Here is an 11,795-nt window from a genome sequence, read left to right on the forward strand (position 1 = left end):
ATCACTTGAAGAAATAGGTTTGAGGAGATTCCTATTAGCCAACAGGAGACTCCACATCTTAGGGGAGAGATCCCCCTTGAAGCCCCAAGTCCAAGAAAAACAAGGAACCAAGTTTTGCTAGGGACTGAGAAACTAGCTCCGCCCGTAGAAGATAAACATGTGTATCATACCCTCAACACCATAACAAAAGGGTTTGCTAGGGACTGAGAAACTAGCTCTGCCCGTAGAAGATATTCACACCAAGTTTTGATTGTAGATGGTTAACCTAACAACCCTGATATGGGTGGGATGGAAACTCTAGAATCTGAGATCACCTTCTTAAAGAAGGATGTTGTTGGAATCCAACCCCATGAAAACAACCCCATGGTCATAACCGTGAGGCGTGATGACTGAGAAATTAAACGAGTACTATTTGATAAAAGGATTTCTACATAAAATCCTTTACTAGGACACCTTTGACATACTCAACCTGGATCTAGATGACCTCAAAGCATTCCAAGGCTCTCTAATGGTATTCTCGAGCAAACATGTGTAAATAAAGGGTTATATCACCTTGAAGAGTGTATTCAGAATAAAGGAAAGCGTGATGACTGTCAAGGTAAAATACCTCACTATAAATGCCCTCTACTCGTACACCATTATAATAAAGCTACCTAAATTCAATCTCTTAGGAGCCTTCTTAACTACATTATACTTGTGTATGAAGTACCTTCTTCCCTACGGTCGTGTCCGGATTATCCACGATGATCTGAAGACCGCCCAAAGGTGTTATCTAGACAAATTGAGATTGAAGATGGTAACTATGGCCATGGCCTACATTTAGCAGCCAAATACATAAGAATTAAATGTCATGGATCTGAAGCAAGGAGCAGAGCCCTAAGGATGACACCCCTAGAAAATGGAGAGCTGGTCGCACTATTCCAAAAGAGCATGGAAGTCTTAGGTAAGGATTCCAGGGCAAGTTCAGAGATGTTATTAAGATTAGCTCTGTATTTTGTTTAATTAAGTTGTCAATTTGGTTAACTGTCCTGAGGTAACACCTATGTTGATTGTATGATTATCTTGAAAACATTTTTATTTTAATGGGGTGACACTCTTTTTCCCTCACCGAACTTAAAAGTCTTGCTTAAAGGAGTTAAATTAAAAATCTCACTGGATGGAACCGACTTAAAATTCCAATCTAAGAGACTTGGCTTAAAAGTCTTACCCGAGGGATTCAACTTAAAATTTTCATTGGAGGGACTTGATTTGAAATTCTCGGCCTAAGAGAGGGCCGCCCTGGGAGATGAAATAAAGAAAGAACTTGTCACAGACGTCTGAATCCTCAAAGTATTAAAAGTAAATCACTTCGCCCTTTCCAAGACCTTGTGTTTAAGGGACTGTGTATTGGGATAATTTCATTAGGCATAAGAGAAGATAATCCAAAGAAAATCAAGACAAGTCAAGTATTCTAGCGCTGGACGAGCACATGATTAGCATCATAAGCCGCACGAAGTTGCATTACAGACTATCCACAGTTTGTAATAAGTTGCCCATACCGAGCTTCGGTCACTTGAACCAACTTGTCTCTCACCCACTTGTTAAAACATGGGTAGTGTCATGTCCCCACAACTACTGACTAAAAGGGGTAGTCAAATAGGGAAAATGTCCTCCACAATTCAAGGATGGGTGGAACCCATGCTCTCCATATTTTCCGATCATTGAGCCTTAGGGTTGAGAGAGATTCCAATATTTCTAAAAAAAAATCATAGAAAGAGCTTTTCACCACTCGACATAAGCTATCCCTAAATGCAACAAGTTATTCTCACCCAAACTTTCACTCATTCATTCACATAATACTATTGCAAGAAGCGTCACTCACAAACTATTCTCACTGTGTGTCAAGAATCACAAATATGAATTGTAACACATTGATGAGTTCAACTTTCTCAGCTTTTCCATCTCTTCTTTATTCCCTTAAATCAAGATTTTCAACATCAATTCCATTTCCTTGTGATGCTTCTACCAATGTTTCTTCTAGATTCACCATGACTTCTGATTCGATGCCTGGCCAGCCCAGACCTTCCTATCTTGGTGGTTCAGCTCCAGGGTATGTATGGATTCATTTTTTATTTTTTTTCTTTTGGTTATGTAGATTGGTGAATTCAGTTCAATAGTTGAATTTATTTGTTAGCATTAATATTTGAATGGTACTAAAAGTTTAGTGGTGTAAACTTAAGATGCTCGGTTCAAATTCTCTAGAAAACGGTTGTAAAATAACTATTAATATTACTAGTAGTTATAATTGATGTATTTTTATACCATGTCTTAGGTACCAAATAATTACTTGAATGATTTTGTGTTTCAGTGACTTTGGATTTGATCCTCTTGGTCTTGCTGCAGTACCAGAGAATCTCTAGAGATTCAAAGAGTCTGAACTTATTCAATGCCAATGGGCAATGCTTGCTGTTGTAAGTATCGCTCCTTTTAAGAAACGCGGTTTAATGCTATTTTAATGCATGTTTGGATTAATAGTGAAATCATCACGATCACACCTTTGTAAGGTGTCACTGTGATGAATTCCCGATTAATTTGGCACGGTGACACCTTATTAAGTTTGTTATATTGTGTAGTCGGGAATTTTGGTACCAGAGGCATTGGGGTTAACAAACTGGATAAAAGCATAGGAATGGGCAGCACTTCATGGAGGACAAGCAACCTACTTAGGAAACCCTGTTCCTTGGGGCACCCTACCCACCATTTTGGTCATTGTGTTCCTTTCTATTGATTTTGTTGAACACAAAAGGAGTATGAAGAATGTCTACCATCCCTTTTCCTGATCCATACATCATCGATCCCTTCTGCCGCTGTCATTTGTGAATTTTACTTTGTTCTTCATGGCACTATTGATTTTTATAAATTACTCCTTCCTCCCTGTCATATGCGTAGAACATTTGGAGTCCAAATACCATTGATCACTGCACTTCACTACTTCTCTCACAATCACCATTAAATTTTTTCCTGCTTATTGTTGAAGCGGTAGAGGGAAAGCAACAAATGTTTTGGAAATATTTATCCGGGAATTATCGTCTCCACAGGGACTGGTTGGAAAGAATTGTCATTTGACGGATTCTTAGTTCTTGAGTTCGGGTTAAATGGCTTTTAAAGTAACATTCAGAAAAGTAAATTATAAACAGAAAATAAATGCACTTTCGAGAGGAAAAATTAATCCGACACGAATGTAAACTACTCGTCACAAGTTTAAATCTATCACTTCGTTGCACTCAACTTACAATACTCGTCAGAATCACCACATATCCCTCATATCAATGTCCATTTCTGCAACACCGACGATAGTTCAACCATATTGCTCTTTCAACAATGTCTCAATCGGTCGAACAACACAGAGGCATTAAAGTCCGATATTATGTGGATGTTAACCCCAAACCTATATCTAGAATCTAGAGCTAACAGATACCCCCAAATCAAGATTCATGAGCTATATGTCTATAACAACACAAATCTAAAGCAGTTACGCAAAAAGATCAAGGAAACACCGACAAAGATTTGTAAAGCAAACTTTATACAACAATAGAGTAACAAATATACATATGTTTAGAGTAAAGTTACAAAAAAACCCAACAAATAGAGAATACATAGAGATAAGAGAAGAAGAATCACAAATCTCCCAATTTGTCAACTCCGATTGATGAGCAATTCGACTCCGGATCCTCAAGATGAAAGCTCTTTTGTTGTTTCCTAGTTCTCCCTACTAAAAAATGGTTGTGAAAATACCCAACTCATACCTAAAAAAATCTGATTTCCCCCTATTTATTGAATTCCAAAGTTGCAGGGCACGCTTCGGGCCCTCAGACGGCGCTTCGCGCGGTCTGTGTTGTCATGGAAAAATCAATACTAGCGTTTGAAGCGGTGTCTCGACACTTTATTGCTCATGCTCCAAATACACATCAATACCTACAAAATGAATAGAAAACTATCAAGCGGTACATAAATACACAAAAAATTGATTAAATACAATTTATACATAATTATACAAAAAGCGGGGGATTTATTTAAAGAATACAATACAAAATAATCGATAAGTGCTACAAAACAATAATGGAAATAACGATATTTTGCCACTTATCACCTATAATTAATTACAACTTTTACATAACTGGTTACAACATATTTCTGCAGTGTTTCCAAAATTGCTGTTGTTGTTGTCTCGAACCCTATTGCTACTACATTCCATATTTGTGATCATGACCAAGAGTGTGTTCTCATCAGCAAACTCTTGTCTTGCAAACTTGGCTTCATCCACTTGAGGTTCCTTCTTGTTCGCGTTGAATCTCTCTTGCAAAGTGACCAAGCTTTTGACAAACAAATCACTGCATTTTTCTCTTGCCAATCTTTCTTTTTTCACCTATAAACTTGTCTTGACCACTATTTTATTTCAGCTGCTCTCTCCCTTTTGACAAGCCGAATTCTTGAAACTTTGAGACTCTCTTCCACCAAAATTTTGAAAACTCCCTTTACTATTCATGAGCCATTTTCCTTTTGAATTCTTGTCTTTCTCATTAAATCGAGCTTGCAAAGTGATCTTCGTCTTTGCCTTTTCACTGTAGCTCGTCTTTGCTTATTGTTGCATGATCCTTCGATTCCTCAATCGCTGCGACCACATTGTCAAATCTTGGTGCTAAAGAACGTAAGATTTTTGTGATAACATACTGCTCCATGATCATTTATCCACATGCCTTTACTTGGTTCACCAACCGAGTAACTCTCGCCATGAAATCATTGATTGTCTCATTTTCCTCCATTTGATTTAGTTTGAGTTGACGTTTGTGAGTTTGTAATTTCATAACCTTCGCCTTGTCAGCCCCTTCATATGCCTTCTCCAAGATTTCCCATGCTTGCTTCGATGATTCACAATCGACAACTTTCTCAAAGTGGTCACTATCCACACATTGATGATAAAAAATAACGCCTTAAAATCTTTCTTCTTTTCTTTCTTATGCTTCTTGATCACTTCAAGAACTTCTTGGTAGTTAAACAACACATTCATTTGCTTGCACCATTTATCGTAATTCTTCACACCAAGGATGAGTAGGTTTGTAAGGATTATTTCAATGAAGACAAAATTCTTGTTGCATACTAGGTGTTTGTTGGATCGAACCAGACTCTTGATGCCAAGTGATAGAACTTGAAATCACAATTCACAAGGTTGTTGAAAAATTGAGTAATTGAATGCGGAGAGAGAGAGAGAGAGATAGAGAGAGAATTATTGAGGGTGAAAATATGCATTAGTTTTCATTCATAATAACTCCAAGGTATATATACAAATACAAGTGGATTGAGATACAAGTAACAACCTAACAGAACTGAAAATCTAAAATTACGTACTTGTAACCGGTTACACAAAACCTGTAACCAATTACAATTTTTTCAACAAAACTAAAACATAACAGTGGTAACCAGTTACTGCGAATGCGTAACCAGTTACACCCACGACAAAATCACTTATTTTCATCTTGTTTGACTTTTCTACATAACTGTAATATATTGCCCCGCAATAACAGATTACAACACTTAAATTGTTATTTTTTTACTTAACACAATTAACATTAGTGATTGTATCTATAATATTTACAAAATTCATCAAGTTCCACTAAAGATCATCTTACTTTTTCGGCTAGAACAAGTTAACCACTATGTCGATATATGCTTTACAATAATAATTATCATATCATTATATAAAGGATAACGTGTACTCTAAGGACATAAGTTAAGAGTTAAATGTAAAAAAATTTTATTTAAAAATTATGTATTATTTTAATTAAAATTTAATAATTTTTTTTGCCTTATTCAATATAATTTTTTTAAAAAAAGTTTTTTAACATGGACTTGTATCATTAATTTTAAATAAAATATTTTAATTTATATATTCTATAAGTGTTTTATTTTCTTCGTCTTTAAAGTATTAGAAAGATATCTAATTATAGTTGATAAAATTTTGTCCGAACGACAAATATTTGACCGCGTTAATCTCACCATCTTCACTTTTGTGATCAAGAAAAGCCGGATTTATATTATAAAAAATGTTAATGAAAATAAAACTTTTCCAAAGAAAAATATGTATGATTATTGTATTGTTGTTCGGTTGTTCCGTTTTCCTTGGACAAGTTGAATAATAACACGTATCCTTTTGTGATAGTATCATGTAGGACCCTGGATATTATTTGTGAGGTACTTGGCACCACCTAAGGGAGTTTGCTTCAAGGACTTGAATTTCCCTTTTTCTATTTTTAGGGACTTTATCATCTTTAAATCACTTTCATTATCAACCATATCAATGATATCTTTATTCTTTTAAAATATAAATAAATTATTCTTTTAAAATATAAATAAAACCACTTCAATGATATCTATGTTTAGCAAAATTTAGGGAAATATAAACGTCAAGCAAAGCTTGATACCACGACCAAGAAAAACAATCCTTTTAAACATGTAATGTATGACCGTATTTTTTTGTTGGGAAATTTCCACCCAATAATTTCAGGGTTTCTTCTAAATAAATTTTTAATTTAACTTTTACCCTCTTCAAAATGTTTCTTTTATATATATATATATATATATATATATATATATATATATTGTAAAACACATTTGAATTATCTTTCGGAAGTTAATTCAATGAGGTTGCACTTGTATAGGAAAAATTGAGAGGGTGAATCATCTTTATAGGAAAAAATGAGAGGGTGAATCATCTTTATAGGAAAAAAATGAGAGGGTGAATGAGTGAATTAAGGAATTCGAGTTGCACGATAGTGGTATGCGTGAACTCAAGAATGAATGTCTTTCTTATCCCTCAAGTGGGAGCCCTTATTTATACTTTTGAAATGATGAACAACAACCTTTATGGAGCGACATAATGATAATATTGAGGGTCGTTTTGAAAGAAAATTGCGATACATGACGCAACAGAAAATAAATTTTTTCCTTTAGTGATCCTTACGAATGAGCATGATGTGTGATATAAACGATTACCTCTTGTGGTGGTTAAAACCTTTGATTCAGAATCAAAGGAGTGATCACGAGTGTTGATGAAGAACAACTCCTCTACTCAGAGTCCACACGACTAAATGCCTTCAATCTCAGTACCAGCTAATACAAATGAAGGCTTTGAGTGAGAGAGAAGGAAAATATGGCTAGCGTTTCACATATCGAATTTTCATAAAAACTGAATGCTTCTACACAAGGGTTCTATTTATAGAACCACTTGTGTGGACTGCAAGCCAAAAAGCCCATTTAAATGCACACACATCATACCTTATAGTGTATTGTATATCAGTTAAGCTTGTGGTACCTTACCATATTTCATATTCTACTTAAATTCACCGTACCTTACAGTGTTTTATAATTCTCTTAAGTGCACCGTACCTTACGATGTTTCTTATTTACTCTATCAGTCATCACTCTGTCCTTATGTGTGTGACCCTATAAGTTATCGCGACATTGACAATTATATTAAATCACATTTAACATGATAAACAATAAGCATTATCTAACAACACATCACTTCTATCCAAGTCACAAAAATGTCATGTGATCTGACAAAACCTTATAATACTTGTGTACAATTAGCCTTTTGCCCTTATGTCTATATTGAACCCAAGGCATTGACCGTGTCACTCTTGTCCAGTTTCATATTAGGCCCTTAGACATTTATCCTGTTACACAGGATGGATAAATTCTATCTAGGTCACTCATGTCCCTCAACATGCTTTGTGGAGTACCCATCAACTGACTTTATGATCATCTAGTTATGGGCAATGTTTGATCAGCAATAAAGCACTCGACTCTACATCTAGGGTCCATAGTGGTATTAGATTGAAGGGTGGTATACACCACTTATCATCATGAGAATAACTTATGACACTTTCCATAACATTCTATGTTGTATTCTCATAGTGGGTCAATCTAGTATAAATATTACTCTTAATATTCATACCTATGTCAAGACTTGATAACTTCTTATCCATGATTCATGAGATATGATCATCAGTCTATTTTCATAATAGTCTCAATGCTTTAATATTATCCCACTTCATAATAAAGCTCGACTACAGATAATTTATTAATAATGCCCTTATGTTTAAATTGGTCTCATGATTAAGTCACACTTAACATTTCATTAAACAGACACTACAACACGGAAGGGCTTTAAAAGCGCTTTTTATGGGCTTTAAAAGCGCTTAAAAGCCAGCGCTGGCGTAGGTAACAAAAGCGCTTCAGAAAGCGCTCTGGTAGGCCCCCCTATAAGAGCGCTTTTCTGGAAAAAGCGCTCTGGTAGGCCCCCCCTATAAGAGCGCTTTTCTGGAAAAAGCGCTCTAGTAGCCCCACCTATAAGAGCGCTTTTCTGGAAAAAGCGCTCTGGTAGCCCCCCCTATAAGAGCGCTTTTCCAAAAGCGCTTTCGTATGTTGCGTTTTTTTTTTATTTTTTATGCTTTTTTATTATTCTTTGGCAGCGCTTTTACTAAGAAGCGCTTTTGTAGGTGGACCTTTAAGAGCGCTTTTTAAAAGCGCTGTCGTTGCTAAATGAGGTATTTTTATGTGCAGCATGTAATTTAATCCTCCCAGTCGACCTGTAATATTTTCGACCTGTAATATGTTTTCAACCTGTAATATTTTCGACCTGTAATATATTTTCGACGATATAATTTCAGCCATCAGTAAGACAATATATATATACTAATATAATACCATTATAATATCCAAAATTATATATATACATCATTACAACATCAATAATATTATAGTTCAAATCGACACAAATCCTACATGAAAAATTGCTTAATATAAAAGTGACACAAATCCTCTTTGATTTCTTCCAACTTAAGTCTCGGGTACCCAGCAGCACGGAATTCGTCAAGGTACTACAAAACAAAAACATAATATGAATGATATATTTAGTTAAATGTAATAAATTATATGAAATTATCTTAAGTTATAAATTCATACCGTGAGCGGAATCTCTAATTGATTCGCCTGAAGGATTTCTTTCATAAACCTCAAAACAAAGTATCCGCAATCTGAACTGTTTCGCTGTTGCGGACACTACATAGAAAAACAAATAAGATTTTATAGTTGTCTTGTTTTATCAAGTAGCATAAATATTATAAGCAAAATTGTGAAAAATAATGTACCTGCACTTTGATCCAAGTAATGTTGTTTGATTTAGTCCGGGATACCTGTGCGTCCCGTTGACTTCGGAACACTTGTATTGATCTAATTAACAAATATATAAAAGCATGTTTAGATCAATCCCACAAATAAGTAAATATGTAAATATACACGAATATTTAGAACGATCCCACTTACAAATCAACGATTTCCTTCATAGCCGGATAATTGGTCCAGTCACCATTTACCGAATTCAGATAATACACGACTTCTCTTATAGGGTTGATAGCAAGCAACAACCAGTGTGCTCTATAAATTAAAACAATAGGTTATATGAAAATTTTACTATACACAAAAGAAACAGAGATTAGATGAACCAAGAATGAGAAACTAACCCTACTGGTCGGGTATTATACGCCCAAAGATGCAGACTTTCTGAATTGCCGGTGGACATGAATCTATCGACTAAGAGCTGTCTAACTGATTCCGGTTCCGAAGCAATTGCCATTCCGCTGCAATGGGCGGAAGACACGAAACGGAATCTGTTAGACAATACAGTCCCGCGCAACACTCTGTCATACAACAACCTTAAATAAAAACATAATAAACATTAGATTATTTTCATTGAAATGTGTAAATAAATTATATTGTGGGACTAATTAAATAATATATCGGATGAGTGAATATTACCGGATGTATGAGTGCATATTACCGACGCCTAGTTGTTCATGCGTAAAAATCTCTTCCAAGTCATCAATTGCAATATGTGACTTGAATTCAATACCGAAGACACTTTCATCCATATTGATTTCACGTAAAGCACCATCCTTCAAATCGGACATATCAACCATTGTTGCGAGCGTCGTCCGGTACCGAGCCACAAAAGCACCGCCTTTTTTTGCCGCTATCTTCGGAGGACCAGTGGGTGGTACGCTACGAACTTGCTGCGTCACTTGTTGTGACTCCCGAGCGGATGCCTAAAAATCATATAAGTTAGGTAAAATAAAAAATCATGCAGATTTAGATTCAGATTATATATTAACACTTTAAATGTACCTCTTTTAGTGATGCAACAGACTCCTCCTCCTGTAAAATCCCTTTACCCTTAATTGCGGGTTTTATAGGAGCAGTCTAAAATTAAAATGTAAAACATAATTAATAAACGGTTTAGAATTGACATTCGAAAACTAAATGATTCATAATCGTTTTCAATATACCTCATCACTAATGGTAATGAGCTCCGAGGGCCATGCAACAAATGATCCTATTGCATCTCGCAGCAATGTCGTCTCTGAGACCATGTCAGGTACCGGTAGCATCGCATCATGATCTAATACAACATCCACCGATACTTTCAGGTGTCCATCCGGGAGCGGTCTATGGTGAAGTAAATCTCCCAAAGTGTTATGCACTTTTCCCTTGCCAACTAGTCGATAATTCGGTGACGATAAGTATAGTTGGCAAGATGAAATGCCCTAAACCAATAGTAAATATAAAGTCCTTATCATTAATAAAATAGAACAATTTGTAAGGAAACAAATTTATAATTACCTCGGGAAATTTCCTTTGACAGTTGATACTAGCCTTATCACTAGTTTCTTTCACCGATGAAGTGTTGCACTTTTCTCTCATATACATATCTTTATCTCTTTGCAATTCAGAGACTTGTGCTTGCAATTCCTGCAACTTTTGCAACACTTCTTCATTGGTAAGATTTGATCTTCTCCTAGGACTCTTGTAAAAAGAGGTTGGAGTCACACCATGACCCTTACCCCTCACCCGACCGGGATACTCAGGAGCATCTAGTGCTCTACTAAGTACGCTCCCCTCACCGGTGGATACCGATTGCGACAAGGTCTCCTGTAATTCATTTACATTTCAATAATTATTAGTGGAGATAAAAAATCATTTATATATTAAAAAACATTTGATTTAATTAAAGACACAGCATTATACTTACACATTCAGTATAAACTCTCTGAACATCGGGATCGACAGCTTGATTCTTGCCCACACGAGCTTCCTTCCACAACACATGTACAGGAAGTGAAGTTTCCTCACTTTTAGTCTCCTCTAACTATGCATTGACACAAATGATAAAATCGTCAAATAAAACATGCACATTTAGACAATTAATTAAAACGTATTTCTATTTACTTACAATTTTATCCTCTAAGCGTGCATATCCCAAACGCCCTTTTTTGTATGGATACGCGGGTTTGGATGCTCTCGCACTATTCGTGGCACTCCTTTTCCGAAAATCTTCATCTCTTTGCTTTACAAACTCAGCCCAATCTTTTTCATCAATGAAGATCTCATACTTTTTTGGCCGTCCCGGTGCCTCTTCAAGAAAGTTTCCATCTTTATCCTTAAGATAGGTGTTTGTCAAAAAAGCTTTCCACCCTCTATATCTTTTGCCGGCCAAACTAAGTATTTAGCGTCTACGATCATCTGGTATCTCAAAAGTCCTCTGCAAAAAAACATACGCATAGTGTGTTAGTATAAGTAATTTAAACAATTTATCGTCAAGATAATAACAACAATTAACCATATATGATATATACCTGAAGCTCGTCCCAAATCGCTTTTTTTTTCGCATCCAACTCTTCGCTTTTCAGATTCCATTTAGC

At 35.7% G+C, this 11,795-nt stretch overlaps 1 protein-coding gene and 1 pseudogene across 1 annotated transcript; one reads left to right on the forward strand and one right to left on the reverse strand.

The window, feature by feature from the left end:
- Positions 1–1,895: 1,895 nt before the first annotated feature.
- LOC131645072 (chlorophyll a-b binding protein 6A, chloroplastic-like) lies at positions 1,896–2,819 on the forward strand (annotated as a pseudogene).
- Positions 2,820–8,741: 5,922 nt separating this feature from the next.
- Positions 8,742–11,580, reverse strand: LOC131609025 (uncharacterized). Its single transcript, XM_058880658.1, has 11 exons — positions 11,327–11,580; positions 11,126–11,242; positions 10,717–11,025; positions 10,383–10,640; positions 10,222–10,296; positions 9,856–10,142; positions 9,561–9,752; positions 9,364–9,474; positions 9,189–9,270; positions 9,004–9,099; positions 8,742–8,918 (listed from the first exon to the last, which is right to left on the reverse strand). The coding sequence occupies exons 3-11, from the start codon at positions 10,801–10,803 to the stop codon at positions 8,820–8,822; spliced, it is 1,287 nt and encodes a 428-aa protein (XP_058736641.1). The 5' UTR covers positions 10,804–11,025; positions 11,126–11,242; positions 11,327–11,580; the 3' UTR covers positions 8,742–8,819.
- Between the last annotated feature and the right edge of the window lie 215 nt (positions 11,581–11,795).

Source organism: Vicia villosa, linkage group LG1 (genome assembly GCF_029867415.1).
Source record: "Vicia villosa cultivar HV-30 ecotype Madison, WI linkage group LG1, Vvil1.0, whole genome shotgun sequence".
Classification (NCBI taxonomy): domain Eukaryota; kingdom Viridiplantae; phylum Streptophyta; class Magnoliopsida; order Fabales; family Fabaceae; genus Vicia; species Vicia villosa.